We start from the raw sequence: 23,222 nt of genomic DNA on the forward strand, positions 1-23,222 counted from the left end.
TGTTGCAAAGTGATCTCAATGTGCAAATGTAGTTTGAATTCAGTTAGCTTTGGGTTTCGGTGGAGGAGAACATAAGAGGGAGCAGGAGGGGAGGGAAGGGGGGAAATGAGAGTTTTCTCCTTCCCAGTAAGTTCAGGAAAAAGCAAACTGCTGCAGACTGTGGGCCCATACAGACAGGCCAAAATAAAGCTGCTTTGGGTCACTTTGGAGGTATGCTGTTTAAATGATGCATGCTTTTAAGAGTCTGGAAGCCATGCCGAAGTCACGCTCCAGTCCTTAGGACTTTGGCTTTGGCGCGGCTTCTGGACTCTTAGGACGCATGCATCATTGAAACAGGGCCTATGTTGGTTTGTGCATGCAAACTGTGTGCTGAAATACTTTGCATTCATTTAACTCTGTGGGGTAGACAGAGGAGTTGAGGAGGTGGAAATCTTGCCCTTCCTAGTTGGTTCAGGCACAAGCAAACTGCTGTGGTCTTCCCTAGCTTGTGTGATCTTCTTTATTAATACCTTTTGACATCTCGGCCCACACTTTGATATTGCATGGCCACATGTAGCTTGGTTTTCATCTGTGAAATGTTGTGCCGTTGGGCCTCCGTATCCGTGGATCCTGTGTCCACAAATTCAACCATCTGTGGCTTGAAAATATTTCTGAAAAATATAAAGTCCACAACCTTGATTTTACCATTTTCCATAAGGGACAGCGTTTTACTACACCATTCTATAGAATGGGACTTGAGCATCCATGGATTTTGGGATCCATAGAGATGCTGGAACCAAGCTGGATGTCACCTAAATAGGACATTTGCTGCTCTCTGGGATTAGAAGTGACTCCTTGCCAATTTCCTGGGCAGCTGAGGATCAACAATGTGACTATTGCAGCAACAGCTCCCCTTAGACTGGGGTCTGTTAGGTCATTTCACACATCTTGCCACAACAAATCCAGCTTTTCTGCTGGGGAGCGGATGCTGATCAAGAGATTCGCAGCCAATCCATCTGCCAAGTGCTCCTGTCTGTTCAGCATTTCCAGACACCTGTTAGTCATATAAATGCATTCCATTATTGGACACACAGAGAGAGAAGAATAAATACTGCAGACCTAAGATTCTTGACATGAAGCAGCCCTTCAGGCATTTAAACATGGGAAGCTGATGATTAGTGTTCGGCTGTCCAAACCGATCCATCAATATTCCTGATAGCCACAAATCACCAAGAGTTTGTGTCTTTCCATTCAAGGATGACCAACAAATTGAAACGGATCAGCCAGATCATCCTATGGGACACATAGATGCCTCACTTTAAATAAAGACCATTACACCAAGGCTGGAATCTTATTAGTCATGACAAGAGTAGACCTATTGAATGAGCTGTTGAATGGAGAAGAGAAATGTGGAGGCAAATCTTATCGATTTAATGGGTTTACTCTAGTCTGGACTGGCCATAGGCTCAGACCTTCAGACTGTCAAACACCTCATTTTTTTAGTACTGCCCAAGGGTTTAGCTGTTGGGGAAGAGGGATGAGGACATTGTCTCCCCAAATAATGATTTTATATATATATATATATATATATATATATATATATTGCTTGAGAAAAAAGGCAAGATGGCACCCACATCCATTGAAGGTACAAAGCTGATGATGCACAACAGGCTCTTACTTTGATGGTGGCAATGAGATGAGATCCTCCACGGCACCAAAGAGTTCCAGGCCAGTTTAGGAGTAGCAAGAGAGGCCCACATCCCAGTGGCATTACAAGGGTTGGTGTCACCTAGTGTGGGGCAACCGTGGTGGCAGCAGACTGCCCCACTGTCCCTGTCTATTTGCCAATCCAGCTGGACCCAGAAAAAGTGAAGTGGCAGTTGACCAGGTAGGCAGGCAGGTAAGGCAGAAGACTTCTCCAGCTCTCCATGTCCACCTGGCTAGATCTGGAAAGACCCAGTGGCTGGCTGGGCAGACAGGTGGGCAAGGCAGTGGGCTGCCCTACCCTCCTTTTCCTTCTACTGCTCTATTTGCCCCTGTGCTTACATCCAGAGTATTGAGGGATTGGCTGGGTTGGCAAGAGGGTGAGGCAGTGGACTAGCCCACCTGGAAAGGTAAGGCAATAGGAGGGAAGGGAGAACAAGACAACACTCTGGTGGCATCCTCTTCCACAACTCTGCCTCTCCCTTTTGCAGAGGTGCCCTGGCTGGAGAGGGTTGAGATGAACTATGAGTAACCACCCCATTGAGTGTTCGCCCTCCTCTGAGATGTCACTAGGTGCTTTCCAGCCTTCCCACATAAGCCTTGCGAGGCCCCCACCACAGCTCCATCATCCAAGAACTGAAAAAGGCCCCAAAGGCCTCCACAGCAAAATATCAGGGGCTGCCTCCATCAATGTTCATGAAAAGCCACTGCTTCACTCTGCCTCACGATAGAGCTGGCCCTCCTCTTGTTGCAACCATGCGCTCACCAACTGCTCACTGTGTGCATATCAGCCAGTTCATCCTTTCCCCGAGGTTCAATTTTTGTCTTGGCATCAACTGAAGCGTGTTCACTGTTGTGTCAAAGAACTGGGGAATTAATATGATTTTGCTACAAGAGGAGATTGCCTCTCTCTCTTTTGTTTTTCCAGTAAGGGGGTCTGCAATGTGCAACTTTTCGATAACAGCCAGAAGTGATCTGGAAGAAGCAATGGGAAACATTTCCCAGTTTCATTCTAGCATCATTGCGGGTGGCCCAAGTTATATAGTAGAAACCATGTCTGTCTGGCTCCTAGAATAATAATTGCCTCGAGGTTTCCTAAATGCTTACAAGGCTAGAAAACCATTTGGCATGCACCGAAGGGGCTCACTTTTATCGTGATCTCCCAGAAAGCATACACTCGACTTCCAGGTTGGAGAAAAGCTAGATATATAATCAATCAATAAATGTGCAAGTTTGCATTGAAATGACATTATTCTCTATCCTGCATTGTTGTTGTTACCATCCTATGCCTTCAAGTACTTTCTGACCTATGGCGACCCTAAGGCAACCCTATCACAGGGTTCTCAGGGGCTGAGAGTGTGTGACATGTGGGTTTCTATGGCCAAGTGGGGCATTGAACCCTGGTCTCCAGAGTTGTTGTGAAACACTCAAACCACTCTGCCATGCTGGCTGTCTCCCATTACTGGTGATAACAATCTACTGACCCATTACACTTTACATAAACTTGTCTCAGCTTGCACTCCTTGTTTTACATGGCCATTTGCCCCCACTGTTTCCCTCTTCTTTCCTCTGCCTGCAGTTGTTCCTTGTTGTCCAGTCAGCTTCAAATTATGGTGACCCTGTGACAGAAAACCCCAAGAGCCCAGTTATCTACAATTTTGCTCTGGTCTTGCAAATTCAGGGCGGCTGTGGCTCCCTTGATTCAAATCGATCCATACATAAAGTGACCTTCCTCTTTTGCTACTGCCTTCCACTTCACCAAGTATTACAGTGAGTCATGTCCTCTCATGATGCTTCCAAGGCGTTACAGAGTCAGTTTAGTCAATTTGACTTCTAATGAGAATTCAGGCTTGGTTTCTTCCAAGGTTCATTTATTTGTCTTTTTGACAGTCGGTGGTATCTGTCAGACTCTCTTCTGGCGCCAGATATCAAATGAATTGATTCTCTTCCCATCAGTTCTCTTCACTGTCCAGCTTTCAAAGAAATTGAAAATGCAATGGCGTGGATGGCTTTTGCATTGATATTTAGTGATATATCTTTATACTAGAGGATCTTATTGAATTCCTTTGGAGCTGCTCTTCCAAGCCTTTGTCTTGGATCATATACCAGTCTTCTGACTTCTTCATATTCTCCTGTAACTGACCATATACTTGCCAGTTGTGGATTACAGTTTATGCATCCAACAAAGAGGGCCATGATCTCTGGAAATGTATGGCATGTTGATCCTCAAGGGACTGCAGGTTTTATTGCTGTTTAGTGATGGAGAAGTAACATCTGAGTTGTAGGAGACCGCCAACTCATCCAATGGGCTCAGAATATGCTGCCATTTCAGTTTGTGAGATGTGAACAATGATTTTGAAAGGGTCAGAGTAACTCTCCAAAGAGATGACTATGAGGACATTTAGCTTTTCCCTCTCAGCCCTATTCCCTGCCAGCTTTCTTTCTAGTTCTATAAATGAGACTACATGATCCTTCGGGAGAAGCTTTGGGGCACATAGGGTGATCCCAATTTCACAATCCCAGCTAGAAGATCAGTCAGCATCATGACAACTAACAACATCCCAGCTCAGGTTTTTACCATTTTTACTAGCGTTGAAGTGCCAACTGGCACAGGGAAAGCATCTCTCCAAAAATGTTATTGCAACGGCCGGAATGATTCACACGGATAGTAACTATAACAACCCAGCCCTCCACTTTTTGCTTGAATTGGAGTTGTCAGACGAGAAGAAGATGGAAGAAAGGGTTTTGTTTACATCTACCTCCAAAGCTTCAGTGTTCCACGAGTTGAAGAAAGGCCATTTGAGGAGACTGTGGAAGTGTAGCAAGAAGAATGAACAGAGGAGGAAAACTTTGGGGATTACTTGAACTTCCAAGAGGAGGTCAGGGACTCAGCCGAGACATATACCATTCTCAGACAACAACGAAAGTCATCCCAATATTTTCAACCAAACATGAAGAGGGTGGGCCCCAAACTCCATCCCCTGGACCCTTCAGATGGAGAGGAATCCTGTAGTTTAGTGGTAGAGAGTAGCTTCCATGTCAGTTGGGCAGTGAATCCACTCCTGGTTTTAGTCCAATTCAAGGTGCTGAGCCCTATCCCCCGAATATTCAGTAACTTGGATGTGTCCTTCACAGTTCGGACCATAACCATGAGTTAGCACAGAGGTAAACACAGTTGATTCCATGGCTCTCTGTTAGTCCGAATTAATAGCAAGCAGCAGTCGCAAGGACACCCGTCCCACCACATTGGCGGCTTTGACTTTTGCGGATTTGGTTATTCATGGATTTTATTAATGTTGTCTCTAGGAATATCTAGGTCCTCCAGCACAACTCTATGGTCAACTTTAGCCAAAAGTTAAACTGACGTACCTAGAGTTTCTAAGAGAGAACACTCCACTAGACATTTGTAGCTCCTCCGGCACAATTCTGTGGCCAATGTCTGGCAGATGTTGACCACAGAGTTGTACCGGAGGACCTAGAGATTCCTAGAGAGGTGTTCTCTCAGATGAAAACATAGTGTTTTTGTTATCTGGGGTTTTCCCACATTTACAGGGGTCCTGTGCCCCTAACCCCAGTGAATATGAAGGGACAAGTGTACAGTCGGCCCTCCTTATCCATGGATTCAAGCATCCATGGATTGAAAATATTCAAAAAAAAAAAAAAATATATATATATATATATATATATATATATATATATATATATTCTAAATAGCAAACCTTGAGTTTCCATTTTATATAAGGGACACCATTTTGCTATGCCATTATATTTAATGGGACTTGAGTATCCATGGATTTTGTTATCCAAGGGGGGGTGTCCAAACCCCAGTGAATAACAAGGACTCACTGTACATTTCTATATACATTTCTTATCAGTGCACTTAAGCACTAACTAAGCAGTTTACAAAGTGTGTAAGCCAACTGCCCCCAACAAGCTGGGTACTCATTTTGGCAACCTATGGAAGGATGCCAGGCTGAGTCGACCCTGGAGCCCTGCCTGGGATCGAACTCACAACCTTGTGGCTGTGAATGGCTGCAGTTCATAATATCTGAATTAACAATACTTGAAAAGGTTACACTCCTGGGGCTGCACTTGTGCAGCCATTGTGCAATAGCTGAAAATGCACAAGTGCAAGTTGTATACATGTATGTGGCACCAACAGGATCCCACCCTTTGAATTTAACTCAGTGTGCCCTCTCCTACCTTCCTCTCCTTTTTATTAGCCACAGAGCTTTTTTCCCCTCACTTGTGTCAATTGCAGCTGGCATCAGATGGCTACACAACGGCACTGCCAACATTGCTCTTTAATACACCATTGGTAGCAGTGCGCCAGCAGCAGATGGCTACAAATTAATGTTTGGTTCACAGATGGGCCTTCGATTAAGCAGATTGGAGGCTTCAGAAAACACTAGCGCCAAGGATAGTTGTGTGTGTGTTGTGTTAGGGATGTTGCGAAGAAATATCAATCATTGTCTGGGTCAGGTTAGCATGATGCATCTTAAGAGCCCATTGAATCTCTCATGAGATTTCTTGCCAATAATTGGACAAGTGCTTTTTTTGGTCCAGCTTTCCACATTTTGTGCAACATGTCTCTGCGCAAAATCCGTATCTATTTCCTATGTGAAGCTAAAAGATCACTCCAACTTATATATCTGATTGTAAGTAAGCAGTTATTTAACTCCCTTTCCTGAGAGTCCAGAATACTTCCCTTCCTTGCTGTCTTTCCATTGCAAGGCAAAGACATTATTATTATTATTATTATTATTATTATTATTATTGCGCCAACTGGCTTTTAAAGCTGAAGCTTTTTAAAGAAAGGGCTTTAGAAGGTGTTGCATTCTTTTTATTGAACTGCTTTTTACCATTTTTATGGTTGTCATAGGTGGGCATGATGATGATGATGATGATGATGATGATGATGATGATGGTTTGTGTCTTTATGTACACCTTCAGATCGCCTGGCCACTTATGGCGACCTCATGAATTTCATAGGGTTTTCTTTGGCAAGGGATCCTACTACTAGCAGGCAAAGAGAAAAAAGTTGATGCTTCTCATTCTAGCTTGCAAGACCAATGCGAGTGAGGTTTTATATCCCCCGTGTGCTTGTGTGGCTATGTGCGTGTATGCGCGCTTGATATTTGCTTCAAAGAGCAGTCAATCCCATGAGTTTGCCATTCAGAGCTCAGCAGAAACCCATCCCCATATGTTCTGCTCTGAAGAACAGACGCTGCCGACATAAACGGAGGAAAGATGCTTATTTTGCAAAGAGTCCTAGAGGGAGCATAAAGATGAACTTTTGCAGCCTGACACTAATCCTGTGGCACTTACCGAAAGGAGGGCTTGCGCCGTCGGGAGCGTTGGTTAACACAAATCCAACCTTTTGTTTCAGATAAGCTTCTCTCCAGTGAAAGCGAATTCCTGCAATGTCTTTTGCAATATGATATGTCTTGTTCTGGGCTCTTCGCTGCCAAAGCAAGATGAACCCAGCGGTGGAGCTTGAAAATGGTACTATTCTGGATCACAGCTCCCAATAGCATGGACAGGGGTCATGTTTAGATATCACCACATCATCCTGAACACACCTGGTATTTTCCATTTTCAGAAGGTAAAAATAACCAGACCATGGTTAATATTCAGATGAGAGACCACCAAGGAATATTATAGATCTCTAGACAGGGCTCAGAATGAATCTAGTCTTTAGCCCTAGAAAGCAAAAGCTGCCAGTCGGAGCAGAATGTACTGTTCTGGATGGATCAGTGGTCTGGCTCAGTGTTGCAAGGCGCATACAGCACCAAACGTGCCAGAAACCAAAAACCAAAGGTCAATAAATGTTGTTGTTGTTGTGTGCCTTCAAGTCATTCCCAACTTATGGTGCCCCTAAGCAGACCTTTGCAAATCCAAGCAAATCTTGGCAAAGTTTGTTCAGAGGCGGCTTGCCCTTGCCTTCCTCTGAGGAAGGTCAATCAATAGGTTTCCTTGAGTGAATGGGGATTCGAACCTTGGTCTCCGGTGTCATAGTCCCGCTATGCTGCTATACTAATCATAGATAAATAAAATATACTCAGTGTATATCTCTAGAGAGAGGCGGCTGGACTAAGAAACCAGTATACAAATAGCAAGGATAATGAAGACTACAAGGTGATATCAAAATCAGAATAGAAAGATTATCAACAACAACAACAACAACTACAACAAAAATAGTTGTGACAAACCGCAATAAACCCAAGAATGTAAAACAATATATATGACATATAAGAACGTTCATGGCAATCTGGGTAACAGCTAACAACAGTCATAAGATGTACTTGCAGATGACATCCATTTGGACTTGAAGATCTTCTTCAGATAACAATGCGCTGATATGAAAACACAAGGCTTAATAATATCACCAGAAACTGTCTTTAGGACTCAAGTTTTGGCTGAGAAACCTCAGGACCAGTGACCATCCTGGGTTGGCAAATCGATTGGCGATGTATTCCAGTTCAAAGAGGGCTCTTGGTTGTGCCTCTTCTCCTTCATCCATCAGCCGTGTGTCTGTCTATCCAGTGGAAGGCCAGTCTCTTCTTGCTCCTCTTCCCAACAGCTGTGCCAATGTCTACACTTTTCATTTTTCGTTTTATTGATGCAGTAATAGCTCATGATCACAGTTCGTGATAGGCCTTTGTCACTAAACGCTGCCCTGGAAATGGATTGCATCCAATTAAGCCTCCAGCGAAATCAAAGACCACTTTATTTAATCATTGCTGATGCAGTCAGAAAACATGAACTCATCAAAAACCCAGAGAAGAAGTTAGAAGACGGAAACCGTGCCAAAGTCAGGGCAGGCCTGGTCAGCCCAAGAAGCCCATCAGATACGGAGGCCCACCAGGAGGGCCAGCCCTACTATTAATGACTTAATTGGTGCTGATTTTGTACTATCATGCCGTCATGCCCTGGGAGAACATGGAGGCTTTTCTGATAGCATCTCCTTGAAACTCATCTTCTCAGATGATTCTGCAGCCAAGATGGTGTCTTGGGAAGTGTGCTAAGATGTGGTCAGTCATTTTCATAGAGGCAAGAGGTTTGAGGGCTAGTTTGCAAATGTGGTGTATCCGAAAATGGACTCATGGGCCATAAGATCTTAAGGGCCTTGCTAGACTGAGCCAATGGCCAGTGTCCAGCATTTTGCTCCCATTGTGGACAACCAAGGGCATTGCCACACTACGTAATTATAGTACTATGACTCCAGTTTAGAATAATGGAATCCTAGAGTTGAAAAGGTCCACCAGGGCCATCTATTCCAAATGCCTGCCATGCAAAAACACACAACCACTGCTTAACTGCCGTGGCTATGGAATCCTGGGATTTGTAGTGTTGTGAGACATTTAGCCTTCTCTATCCGATTCTGTGTGGGGTGGCAAGGGAGGAGGAAGCCAATGGGCGGAGGTGGCACCATGAGTTACCGCATGGCAAACAGAAAGGTCTAGGGAAAAGCGTTCACTGAGTAACGCATAAGAAAGTTTTAATATCTAATATATTCAAACGATGCAGTAACAGCAATTTCCTGGCATCCAGATAAACAGTGTGTAGACGAAGCAATACACTTGGCCAGAATGCTTAAATGACAAAGGAGTGTATACACTTTCTAGATGCATGCAAAGTTAAAAGTATAGACACATCCAAAGTGCATGGAAAATAAGAGGCATATGAACTTCCAAAGGACTTACACAATGAAAAGTATAAACATATCCAGACGTGTTTCGACTAGAGTCTTCTTCAGATGCCATTGCTGGGGATTGATCCTGGCAAGTGAAATGGGTCTTCTGCCTTTGAATTATGGCCTCATCCCAAGCAGAGGGAGTGAGATAGATTAAAATGGGTCTAAGAAGCCATTGAGAAGCTGGAAGGTGTCCAGAGAAGGTGTAGAACCCAAGCCCTAGGAGGCGTGCCCTAAGAAGTTGGGCATGTTGAGCTTGGAGAAGAGAAGATGGAAAGGTGACATGATAGCCACCTTTAAATATCAGAAGGGATGTCATGTAAGAAATGGAGTGAGCTTGCTTTCTGCTAATCCAGAGACTAGGATACAAACCAATGGGCTGAAATGAAAAAGAAAGAGATGCTATCTAAGCATTAGGAAGAATTTGACTGTAAGAAGTATTTGACAATGTGTGGGATGGACTGCTTTAGAGCAGGGGTAGGCAACCTTTTTGAGCCGGGGGCTGGGTTGCTGTCCCTCAGGTGACTGGGGGGGGGAAGCCGGGGGGGTAGAGCTTCCACCCTCCGGGGGCGGGGGCGTGTGCCGGGGGTGGAGCTTCCACCCTCTGGGGTGGAGCCGCATGCCAGGGGCGGAGCTTCCACCCTCCGGGGGCCAGGCCTCCTCCTCTTTGCTGGCCCCTGACGGGGCCCCAGGCCCCGTCAGAGGCCAGCAAAAAAGCCAGCGGGGGCTGGCAGCGCTGGAGGCCTCCCCCTCTTTGCCGGCCCCTGACAGGGCCCCAGGCCCCATCAGAGCCCGGCAAAAAAGCCGGTGGGGGCCGCCAGCACTGGAGGCCTCTTCCTCTTTGCCGGCCCTTTTGCCACCGCCGGAGCCCTCTTGGAGGGCGCCAGCGACGGCAACTGGCCTCCCAGAGGCCCGCTGCCACCGTTGGAGCCCTGTTCGAGGGCTCCGGCGGCCACAGCGGGCCTCCTAGAGGCTGCCGCCAATGGCGGCGAAGTCACGCGTGACATTTTCTGTGGTCGCGCGAGACTTCGCCTCTAGGCTGCCGCCATTTTCCCCCCCCAAAATGGCGGCGAAGTCTCGCGCGACCTCAGGGAAGGTCGCGCGAGACTTCGAAGCCATTTCGGGGGGGAAATGGCGGCGCCCGGAGCAGCGAAAAGCCACAATTGGCGGAGGTGGTTGTGGTGGCGGCAGCAGCAGCCAGGGGCCGGCCAAAAGGCCTCCGCGGGCCGCATCCGGCCCGCAGGCTGGAGGTTGCCAATCCCTGCTTTAGAGGATGGTAGACTCTCAATTTTGGGGGGTCTTTAAACAAAATGCAGATGGCCATCTTTCAGGATTGTATTAGTTGTGTATTCTTGCATGGCAGGGGGTTGGGCTGGATGACCCTTATGGACCTTTACAACTCTAAAATTATTGCTTTCAAGCTGAAAATGCACCCTCCCTTCTCATTGGAATAACTATTCCTTAAGGAGTCTGAGGAACTCTTCCACCCGGTTGTATACATGTTAATGATCACAACCGCTACCCACAGAAATTGCTTTATTGAGCATGTTTTCTTCGATTGGAAAGCAGCTTATCTGTAAAATGTACATTGTGTAAAATACTTCCATACAAGGTATTAAGAGCATTTGAGTGGGTAAGCTCTTTAGCAAGATTAATTTCGCAAAAGAAGAAATAAAATACAAAATATGCACCCTTGGCTCTTAGTCATTCTTGCCGCACACACACACACACATGCGCGGCTTCTGATTCCTAGCATTTAAATAGCTTTTAATGTGGAACAAATAAGCAGGGGGTAAAAAAAGGGAAAGAAATGACAAAGCACATATTGGGCTTTGTGCTTCTGAAATGTGAAGTGTCACTTGTTCCTCAACGTGGAAGACATGAATGCAAAGCGTTTGCTCCTTTCGCATCGAGAGCTGAACTGCCCTCCAGTGCTTCGAACATGTCTATGAAATTTCCCATTGGGGACATGTGTCCCTGTCTGGCTATGCTTACTCTTGTCGCTAAACCACAAAAATAAAGCAACATGGATTACCGTATTATACTCGACCATAAGCCGACCTCATGTATAAGTCGAGGGCAAAAATTATGGATCTTGATATGACCCATGGATACTTCGAGGGTAAAACTTAGGAGCATATAGCAAAGAATATAAAGGATGAAGCAAAGCAAAGCAATGGCAAAGAGCTTACAAAATCCCAGCAGAGATAACTTTTTGTGCTCACTCTTAAGGCTGGATGGATGAGTGAGTAGTTTGGGTTGGTGCTTCACATATTATACTCTTGCTTTGCACCAGGAAATGGTTCCTTCTTTTTAAGAAGAGTTAAGATACAGTACTTACTTTGACCCATGGATAAGTCAACTCAGGTTTTTGGGGTCAATTTTTTGACCTAAATTTCTAGACTTACACATGAATATATACAGTATGTACAGCTGAGTGGCTGGCGATTGGCCTCAAAACAGTGGCAACAGTAGAACTCAGAGGAAACGTTGGCATTGCAGACTTCATTGTTGTTGTGTGCCTTCAAGTTGTGCCAGGTTTATGGCAACTCCAAGGCGAACCTGAGAGCCAGTGTGGTGTAATGGGTTGAGTGTTGGACTAAGACACTGGCTGACTAGGGTATGAATCCTGGCTTGGCCATGGAAACCCAATGGGTGATCTTTGGGCGTGTCACGCTTTCTCAGCCTCAGAGGATGGCAATGGCAAACCCCCTTGGAAGAAACTTGCCAGGAAAATCCCTTGATAGGCGAACGCTTTAGGGTCACCATAAATCGGAAACGACTTGGAGGCGCGCAACAACAACAGCAGCAACAACAAGGCGAACCTATCATGGGGTTTTAAAAAGCTCCAGCAGATTTGGTACTGTTAAATCAGAAGTCAAACAGATGACGATTATATCAGAGTTATGCAACAGGTAATAACTGGGAAGCACATTTTTTATGGATGGCATATGCGTCTAAATCATGTGGAAAACTCTGTTCTCATGGACTGAGCTTTCTTGACAACACTAGCAGAAACACGGAGCAATGCCTATGTGCAAACCCAACCTGAGCTGCTGTTTCAACATCTCTCCTCTTGCCCAGCTCTCTGTGTCGGACTACAGCTCCCTTCGTCCCCAGACAGACTGGTGTATGAGGACGATGGGAGGTTTTAAAAAATCACAGCCCATTCGGAGGGCTCTTGGCTGAGGCAGGCTGACGCAAATGAAATATTAAAGAGGCCTTTAAATAACCGGGGGAGCATAACTGTAAAGCCGGCGATTCATCACTATAATAAACTTCTCGAGTGTGTTTATTATAAGCAGTAAAATGAGAAACCATAAGCAGGAGAAAGGGCTTAGCTGTTCCTTTACTCAGCATGGGGAACGGAGGCCGGCTGCTTTTACTAAAAGGATAGGCCTGGTAGTAAGTAAAAATGAAATCCTGGCAAGAACTTACCTACAGTCACTTGGAGCTACCCAAGAAAAGCAGTGTGTGTCTATGTGTCTGTAAGGGAGATGTCGTTTGGGGCTTGCGTCTTTGTAACCCATCTTGCATATGTAGAAAATAAAATGGGGTACAAGGGGCCCTTGGTATCCGCTGGAGTTTGGTTGCAGGAACCCTATGGATACCAAAATCTGTGGATGCTCAAGTCCCATTAAATGCAATGGGTCCATAAAATATTGCTCCTTTTATAAATTGGCAACAATCAAGGTTTGCTATTTGGAATTAATATATTTTAAAAATATTTTCATGCCATGGATGCATGAATCCACAGATAAAGAATCTTGATATGGAGGCTGTAGTTTTGTAATGTTTCTATTCAGCTACCATGATGTTTCTGTGTATGAGGTCCATTTGTAGAGAACTGCAAATTAAAAAAAATGGAGGGTTGTTTGGCTTTTCTATGGGGAACTGTGCCCTCCCGGGGGCTGGGGAAAGGCAGCATGGCATCGTGGTTTGAGTGTTAGGACTATGATTCTGGATTCGATTCCCAGTTCGGCCATGAAACCCACTGAGTGACCATGGTCAAGTCGTACTCTCTCAGCCTCAGAGGAAGGCAAAGGCAAAACCTCTCCGAACAAATTTTGCAAAGAAAGCCCCAAGTTCACATTAGGGTTGCCATAAATTGGAAAGATGGTGCCACAATAAACTACACTTCCCAGAATTCCATAGCACTGAGCCATGCCAGTTAAAGTGGTGTCAAACCAGATTATTTCTGCAGTGCGGATGCAGCCTGAGTGGCCTCCCCCTTCCAGTCATAAGCAGTAGAACAATGCAACCCCTGCCCACAGTCTCCAAAAGTAACTTTCCAAAGCTCTGGGTTTGGATGGCTGTTCTCCTGCAGCTTTAGTAACTATTTTAGAGAGTCTGTGTTGCCGCCAAATGATCCAATTCCAATTCTGGAGCCGCCGTCCTGAAATCAGTGAAGTTGAAATGTCCACAAAGCCATGGTTGAATGCCTTTTTCGCTTTTGCCTTGCCCTAGCAAGTCATACTGTGTGATCGAAGGCACTGCTCCTCTCTGGCGTGGATCTCTTTCATAACTAGCTCTGCTGTGTTCCTCAGCTGTATGGCTAGAACTGATGTGTGCAGGTTGATATATTTAAATCGCACAACTCCCAGGACTTTGTTGGAAGTGGATTGGTCGATGTTCAAACAGAGCAACCTTTTGCCGATTGATCATTCCCATGGTTAGTTTGCAAGGAGAAGCTAAGGTTTAATGTTTTTCACTTTGGTGCATTTTACATTTAAAAGGCCCTGGGGTCTTTTTCAGAAAACCCCAGCTCCACTGGGAAGCATGGGATTAGAATCCAAGATGGCTGGAAGGTTCCCAGAAAGGGGTACATTGCCTTTCAAAGCACTGGTTTGGCTGTCTCCAAGACAGGGCAGCCTTTGGGTGTTTGGGACCACAGTTCCCATCATCCCAGGCAGCAAAGTGGGCAGTCAATGGGGTTTGTAGTCCAAACCGCTGGACAGCAATCCAGCTCTCCAAATAGCTCTCCAAACTGGAGAGAAGTGTTTTGATTCTTTATTCCAGCAATGCTGTTCCTTTTCAAAAATTATTGCTGCAGTGTTATATGTGCAGTTATGGCTGGATGCCACATATTCGAGACCTCCAGCATGACTCCGCAATCGTTTTTAAGTGGTAATATCCAATTTTGAACATTGCTCAAGCCTGTGTTGCTCGCATAACGGAGAGCCCATGATTGCAGTTGGAGCGATAAATACGCCTGACATCTTCCGACAGTCTATGCAGTTCCAGTGTGTTTCTTAACTGTGCCGTTGAGCAAAGTGCATCGAGATGAGATCCGGCGCCACTATCAGCGGCCCTACATACACCTGCTCCCTTTCTCTGTAGACCAGTCCCAAAGGCATGCCTCATTCCTTGAACACTTGAATAAGCAGGCGGATTAAATGATAAATAAACTAGGTCAATACGAATGGACAAACGTCTGGGTTTCTTCCTTTTTTTCTTCTCTGGCCATCCTTCATAAAGTCTGCCTTTGCTCATTCTTGCACTGGCATCCAGAGCTGGCATCAAAACAGTTTACAGTCGCTTTCCCATTGGAGCTATATTTTGAACATGTTTAATAATACTGTGCCTCATATAGTCACTTTGGCTGGACTCTGGAGGGGTTCCATTGAAGCCAAGGGGATTATTGTGATATGGGAAAACTGCGTGGGGATCAAAAGCATGACAGGGAAATTTCCCAGATCCAATTTGGACCCCCTCCCCAGGACTAATTCACACAATGGCCTTGGCAAACTGCCATGGAAAGGAGAGCGATGTGAACGGTGGCACATGACGGGAACATGATCAGCTCAGCGTTTTCTCAATTTTCAAATGTGGCCCAGATTTCCTCTAGCCCCCAGGTTGCACTAGTAGAAAAATGTGCTTTGGTTGCAGGTTGAAGTGCAAGCAATTATAATACCCAAGTTGGTCATCTGGCATTTTCAACATGTTGGTTTCGACTGGTATCTTGTTAGTGGACCCATCCTTGGACTAGACGCTCAGGTTTCAGCAGTGACTAAGAGTGCATTTGTCCATACCATAGAGTCTTGCAAGCCAGACTGTTTCCTCTTAGGGAAGGGAACTGGAACAGAGTAGGGGAGTTAGGGGCTGTACGGACAGCCCCAAAGGGGCAGCATGCAGCTGCCCCTGTTTCAGTAAAGTTGGGGCCGCGGCAGCCGCTCACCACAGCCCTGATCTAGCCTTTGCAGGGTGCGATAGCTGTGCTGCCACGACTTGGTGGTGCTCCTATGGTGCTGTGTCATCTGGACACAGCGCTAGAGGAGCACCGTGATGCCATGTGCCATGTGGTGCGGTGCGCAGCATCACTCTGCCCTGGGGTTGGAGCCATATATATGCTATGCCCCAACTCCGCCCCAACCCAGTCTTTAAGGCTGGTGTACACAGGGCCTTAGAAAAGCTCAGCTGCATCTAACTGTAGAAATAATGCAGTTTGACACCACTTTAACTGCCATAGCTCAGTACTATGGAATACTGGGATCTGCAGTTTTGGGAGATATTTAGCCTTCTCTGTCAGAGAGCTCTGGGGACACAACAAACTAGAAATCCCTGGATTCCATAGGATGGAGCCATTCAAAGTGGTGTCAAACTGGATTATTTTTGCAACGTAGATGCAGTCAAATAGAGAGAGAGAAAGAATAAAAGTAGCAATCTCACATCAGCCAGAGGCAATGGAGGCTTCTTATTCCCTTCCCTGGCAATAAACGGTGACATGATCGCTCTCTCATCTTCTATGGTTTCATCATTTGGAGCCTTTCTCACTCCAGTCGTGTGAGGTGTGAAAATATTTTTTCCGAGAACGGAAACGCGTGAGGAAATAATAAACCCTTCTGGGCTCAGATGGGAAAACTGTGATGATGATTTTGAATGCCAACCTGCCAACCTTTCTGCTTTTTTGTAAAAAAAAAAAAAACACCCACCAAGTTGTTGCTTTTCACATAAGAGCTGAATGATGACTGAGCTTTCCGCAGGTTCTTGTTTAATGGCTTGCATCCAGAGAAAGGTAATGGGGGGAATAATGCCTTATTTATGCTCCTCAGGTTGAAAATAACCTTGGAGGAGTTTTATGGGGCTGTAGCATACAATCATGTGTCTCTGTGTTTCTGCAAGAAAACCTCAAATTGGAAAAGAGCAACCCATCAGAGATCTCAGCTCTGTGAAGGACTGGATGTCAGTAATTATGACGAATGTCACTTTGTCGGCTGCGGCGATATCAGCAAAGATCTTCTCACAGAAGTCAGATTGATAACCAAGAATAGTCATGGACTGGAAATTGCATTTGCAAAATGCTGATGTGGGATATAAAACATGATGGGCAAAATGCAGCATGGGAGGTGGGTTCTCCCCAAAGCTGTTTTTGTGATGCTCTGGTCTATCAGACTCCCCAGAGTACTCTTTTTCTGGGTAAAAGGGGGGGGGATGAATTGCTGTCCTAGAAATCACAAATACTGGGGTTGTTTTTAAAGTTCAGTTTCTCAAAACCTGGATCCACTTCACACTATCCTGATCCAGGCTCAGGTGCATGCATTTTGAAAGACGGCTTAGGGCCGGGCGATGGCACGGAGATGCCTTGCCAACAGTTTAGTGTGCAATAAAATGCGTTTTCACTCAGCCATGCGCGTCCCCAGGCTGAGCCCAGATCAGGGGCAAAAGTGACTGTGATAAACTCCTAAGAGCTAAGATTGGCCCATGGATAAGTCGACTCAGGTTTTTTGGGATCAAATTTCTAGACTTATACATGAGTATATGCAGTATATTTTCTTTGCTGATGAACTGCATCCTTCTGAGATCCAGGACAAACTTGAGAGCATGCTGTTCAATCGTGTGCGTGTGCATCTGTGTGTGTGTTCAGACTAAATAACACACTGCTGCCACTGAGCCCTTTTGACAATGCTTCCCATGAAGTGCTTTTGACAGTCACAAGGCAAGGGTGTGCAGCATTCACCTGCAGTTAGTCATGCTCAGCGGAGACGAAGTGGGTTGGCGGGAGAGGTCACATGAAGTGCCGAGTGCTCTGGGTAGCTGGCAGCGCCGGCAGGGAAAGGAGTTGGCCAGGTTGCAAACAGAACTGTTTGCAAAGCGCCCTCCGCTTCCATGTTTCAGCATCCTCTGAGCGCCAGATGCCGATAATAAGCCGCAACGGGGGGATGCATTAGCCTCAGCCATAGCTGCGAGGTACACTGATAACTTAATAGCACACTACTGTGGCGCTGGCAGCTTTTTAGACTATTTACATCTCATTTTCTTCTAAGTGTTTCTTTCCCCTCACCCTCCATGGCCACCTTAAAGTGGAGCTGTTCAAGCAATGCTTCTTTTATTCTCACTCGAAAGCAAAGGCCCATAAAGGACTGTACACTGACTTGCAACTGGTGCTAGAATCCTGTTGGGGTCATATACCTTTGTAGGTTCTCTTACAAGTGTGTTTGTACCATTTTGGTCCTTGTGCAACAAAGGTATTCAGGGACCGAGGTCCTGCAACAAAGGCTGTGAGATGCAACTTTGCTGACATTGTAATCTCGGTGGCGTGATACGCAAACCTTGTAATGAATCGCGATGATGTGTATCGGAGCATCTCACGCACTGTCTCCTTGTTCAATGCAGTGCCACTTCCACCCATTTTGACTCATAAAGATATTTGTCTGTCTCCAATGTTTGACAATACTGTGCGTCATCAAAAGGGAAGAAATCTGAATGGTGGTCTTCAGTTAAACCAAAGTCAGCCTTGTCGATCTTCAGTTCAGTTTTATGGGAAGTTCGTGGAGGCCAATATTCCAGTGCTTGCTGGGATCAAAGTCAAATGATCAAAGGACCAAAGGCTATTTCGTCTGCATATTTTAGCGTAAAACTCTTACACAGACAATGAACTTTATCGCACTGCGTTCCTTCCACGCGTTCTGAGAACGGAACGGAAGGAGTAGGGATGAGTGCGGAACGAGTGGGGGACGGATTTTACCGCACGCATCCGTCCCTCATTCGTTCCGTTCCCCCTCTCTTCCGTTCTTAATCCATTCCAGAGGGGGAAATTTTTGAGAACTGTTCTGAACAGTTCTCAAAAAGCGTCCCCTCTGGAACGGAAAGGGCAGGGAAGAGAGGGGGAACGGAACGAGTGAGGGACGGGTGTGTGCGGTAAAATCCGTCCCCCACTCATTTCCGTTTCCTGCTGGGCCGGGCCGAGAACCCGGTGTGATAAACTTCTTTGTCTTTCTCTTTTTCTCGCTCTCTCCAATTATGGATTTCTATATACTCATACAGTGCTCCATTCAATGGCAGTATGTGCTATCCCAAGATGTAATGATGGCTACCAAACATAGGTGCCTTGAGAAGGTGCCTTGCCACTGTTACACTCATGTGTCCAAATGCAAATGCTGGTCCCAACTAGAGCGGATCCACTGAATCAGTTGGCTGAATAAGCCAACATTTATTGAAATCCCATTGATTCACTTATCTAAATACTAGTGACCTAACTAAAGCAGGTCTATTGATTCAATGGGATTGATCTATGGGTTGGGTCACTATTCACTAACTAGTCAGATGCATCTACTCCATTGGGACTAAGGAATGAGGTTCAGACCATTGTCTAGATGGGACCAGAAACTGGATTTCGCCCATGTCCATGCTGATAGTCTTCCATGGGCAATGGGTTGGACACTGGGGACATAGACTGTGGGCCTAAACAGGCTGTTGGTCTGGTCCAGTGTGGTCCCTTTTGTGTCCGATGGTGAATCTACACTGTGGAAATAATGCAGTTTCACACCACAAGTGCTGTAGCTCAATCCTATGGAATCCTTGGTCTTGTAGTTTTACAAAGTCTTTAACCTTCTCCGCCAAAGAGTGTTGGTGCCTCACCAAACTGGAGATCCCAGGATTCTGTAGGATGGAGCCATGGCAGTTAAAGTGGTGTCAGACTGCATTATTTCTACAGTGTAGGTGCACCCCTTCTGTTATCACGATTTGCCCCAGTTTTATTATGTAGCTTGTGCAAGCTAAATTTCAACCGACTGCTTTTGTGCAGGTACCCACCTTGATGATGGACACCCAGTTTTCGGAATTCACCCCCGACATCACCCCCATCATGTTGGCGGCTCACACCAACAACTACGAAATCATCAAGCTGCTAGTCCAAAGACGGGTCACGATCCCACGGCCGCACCAGATCAGATGCAACTGCGTGGAGTGCGTCTCTAGCTCTGAAGTGGACAGCCTGAGGCACTCCAGGTCGAGGCTGAACATTTACAAAGCTTTGGCCAGCCCTTCACTGATTGCCTTGTCGAGCGAGGATCCGATCCTGACTGCCTTTCGGCTGGGCTGGGAGCTGAAAGAGCTCAGTAAAGTGGAGAACGAGTTCAAGGCGGAGTATGAGGAGCTCTCACAACAGTGCAAGAGATTTGCAAAGGACCTCCTGGACCAGGCGCGCAGCTCCAGAGAGCTGGAGATCATTCTGAACCACAGGGACGACCAAAGCGAAGAGTTAGATCCCCAAAAATGTCATGATTTGGCAAAGCTAAAGGTAGCAATAAAGTATCATCAGAAAGAGGTAAGGCCTGTTTTCTTTATGGGGACAGTGTGATGCATTGTTTATACCCAATACAGATGGACAACTCCCAAATGGTTGCCAAAAAATGAGAATTGATAGAATGCTCTTTGTATTTAGATTTAAGACCCTTTTGTTGTTCATTGTAAAGGTGTTTTCTCCTTTAAAAACAAGCAAAACCCCTTCCATTTTTTATTACCAGGAACTCTTATGTGTCCTATTGAACACCCAAGTAAGTCAAATTCATCCGGATAAAGAGAGAAATTTCTAACCTGCCTAGTGATAAGATATACTCTCAGACCTATTTTGTATGTTTGTCTCATGCAACTATTTCTCAATGCAACTATTTCTTCTCATGCAACTATTTCTTAATGCAACTGTTTTCTCAGTGCAACTATTTTATCTTAACTATGTTTGACTATGATATCGGTTTGTTTTTTCAGTTGTCTGCAAAAGACCAGTTGGTTAATGCAGGATAGATTTGAGTTGACTTGCTGTTGTTTAAAAGCGATTGCCGCATTTTCTAACTTGGAGCCTTCATTTTACTGGCTGGGGATGATGGGAGTTGAGAAGGATTAAATTGGTTTAGTTTTGACCATATACAGATTGTGATAGTTGATATTTGATATTTGGAAACACTGGTGTAGACCATGACAAAGTAAAAGCTAAAAGCACCAATATAGACATAAATGCATGCTTCTTAAGTTATGCTCAAAGTGGAGGGCATTTTGGAATCCCAAGCAGAAACCTGAAATGTAGGGCATGTCCTGGAAAAAGGAGGATGTCTGGTCACCCTGGTTGTGCGTCCAATGCCATCATGAGTGTGGTTGCACATTCTCAGCTGACGCATATCCATCTCCCCTGGCTGAAACGGATAGTAGTGCTCCTTCAGTCGCACATTGTCTTGGTGTGTTTGATTGCACAATGTCTCCATTCAACACAAGTGTCATGAATATTGTTGGAAGTTCTTTCAGCGCCTACCTTGCTCCTGTATTAAGCAGACTGCACCTCAAACCGAGAAGTTGGGCCTGGTCAACTAGTACTGTTGCACGTCCCATCCTATATTAACCCATCTCATATCATCCCATCCCATCGCACCCAACATCACATCCCACATCCCACCATTGTCTACCTTCTGACCAGCAAGTCAGCACACTTTCCCTCATTTACCACCCCAGTTCTCAGGGCAAACCTCGATTCGGCTGGATCGGGCATTTAACCCATTGCCAAGCGCTTCCGCAACATTACTCTTTGTTTTCACAGTAGCGCAGACATGAATAAACTGTAAGTGTGAGCAGGAAGCACCATCTGGCACTGTTCTGTACGTGCATTTGAATGTTCTCACACATTTCCAGGGCTGACTCGAGCTCCAAACAATTGATGCTAATTGGGTACTATGGGTAGATGTGGCGCTACGCTGAGAACTTGCGCATCAAGGTAATTGCTTCCACGGCGGAAAGAGCCACAAAGGTTTCTCCAGAGAAAAACATCACACGGTGCCCACATGGACAAGGGATGATCTTAGGTCCTACAGCAAAGAACAGCGGCTTCCAAGTCACAAGTGAGATTTATCCGTTCTGAGTTTCATTCTGCACTTTAAAGGCGTCGAAACTATTTGAGGGATAGCATTCAACACCTTGGATAAATCCTTTAAAGTTTGGAATGAAACCCAGAGCAGACTCACAAGCTTCCAACATGATGGAAGCATTAAAGAAACCATTGAAGATATTGAACCTATTTTGAGGATAGTGTTTGGCACCTGGATAGATCCTTTGGTCCTCAGGTGTTTTGGACTTCAGATCCCAGAAGCCCCAGCCAACTTGGCCAACAATCAGGAATTCTGGGGACTAAAGTCCAAGATATCTGGAGGACCAAAGGTTGGGAACCACTGCTTTATAGTCCAGGATTACAAAAAACAGGCCATAATGTGGGATCAGGAGATGTATCACAGATACATAACTAAAATAGTCTCTCATTCATCCCCCCAAACCCTTATTTTTCTCTACTACACACCTCCCACGCACCCAGAGATAGTTCCTGGCTGGGAGACGGTGAAGGTAGCAGCAGAAAAACATCCCACTATTTTCCTTTAGCTAGATGCACAACAACAGGCATCCTCTGGAACCTCCAGAATTGCAGAGGAAAACAGCTACAACATAGTTTTTATAAATACAAAAGATTAGCATGAAAGAAGACAGCCGAGGCAGTCTTTTAGGACTGCAAACTCTCCTGCAAGCATAAGAGAAAAGAGATTTCTTTGGCGATGAAATCAGGAATGGTTTAATGAGGGTCTTCTCTGGCCCTTCGAGGAAAGATCTGCTGGTTGAAGCTCTGCTCTCCTTCTTCCTCATATTGGAAATGCTGAAAGATTTGGAAGGCAGCTATGGCCCCACAAAGCTCCAACATCACCTTGAAGTTATTGGCGCACCCAGGAAGCAAGTTGGAAATTATGCATGCCGGTCACTGGGTTATCCTCTCTCCGATGCGGGTGAAATTGGTTGCATTACAATGAGAGTCATTATTTCTAAATGTGCACAGTCAGACATGTGTTTTAGGATAGGTCAGCGTCGTGTAAGCCGTACCTTCTTTCTTCCTCCTTGTCTGTCCCTGTCTCAGTGGTCCTCTTCCTTCCTTGATGTTCATAGGCTCTAGAGACATGATGCATTTCCATTCCCTGACACTGAGGTCTAGCTTTGAGGTTCATTGGAGAGAGAGAGCAGAGCACTGAAGAATGATTTTGCAATGCAGTAACAGTAACATTTTAGTGCAGCCAGTATAGCATTGCCATGAGAGGGTTAGTATGTGACCTGGGAAATCTGGGTTCGCAAGGAACCACAACAACACTTGGGCCAGTCACTTTTTCACAGCCTGATATCCCTCATAGGGATTTTTTTGTTGTGCACCTTTGTGTCATTTCTGATTTATGGCAACCCTTTCGTTGTCAGTGGAAAGCTCTGGCTGGGTCCGTTTTTGGTTGCAAGAGAATAAATTTGATATTTGTTGGTAGGCTGAAGACTGTTTGTGTGTCTCCTTTGGGCTCATGAAACTCAGGTTGAGCAGAGCTGGAAACGGCGGTTGGAGAGCCAACATTGGGAGTCTCTTAGCATTTTTGTCCCCTGACTCTTCTCGGATGTGCTTCTGTGAGTACTGGGAAGAAATGCTCACCGAAACCCAATTATTTCCCCCCTCTTTTAAGCAAAATAAATAGGTGTTTTTTACATCTGTAATTTCTTTTTTCCTTTCCCCGAGAAAGCAGAGCAATGCTTGCCAGTTCAGGGGAAATGAATAGGACACGCAGCA

The 23,222-nt window shown here is 45.5% G+C and overlaps 1 protein-coding gene across 2 annotated transcripts in view; it reads left to right on the top strand.

Moving 5' to 3' along the window:
* The window catches only part of LOC149308784 (short transient receptor potential channel 5), a 112,159-nt gene that overhangs the window by 37,476 nt on the left and 51,461 nt on the right, over positions 1–23,222 (top strand). Inside the window, exons 1-2 of one of the 2 annotated variants that reach the window (XM_089536462.1) lie at positions 4,300–4,848; positions 19,404–19,925. In XM_089536462.1, coding sequence (XP_089392588.1) covers positions 19,416–19,925 — 510 coding nt within the window. In that variant the 5' untranslated portion in view covers positions 4,300–4,848; positions 19,404–19,415. Of the gene's footprint in view, positions 1–4,299; positions 4,849–19,403; positions 19,926–23,222 lie in introns of those variants that run through there. The other variant, XM_089536461.1, reaches the window with a different exon arrangement.

The sequence above is a fragment of the Sceloporus occidentalis genome, unplaced genomic scaffold (assembly GCF_023333645.1).
Source record: "Sceloporus occidentalis isolate IW3139 unplaced genomic scaffold, rSceOcc1.0.p SCAF_8, whole genome shotgun sequence".
In the NCBI taxonomy this organism is placed as follows: domain Eukaryota; kingdom Metazoa; phylum Chordata; class Lepidosauria; order Squamata; family Phrynosomatidae; genus Sceloporus; species Sceloporus occidentalis.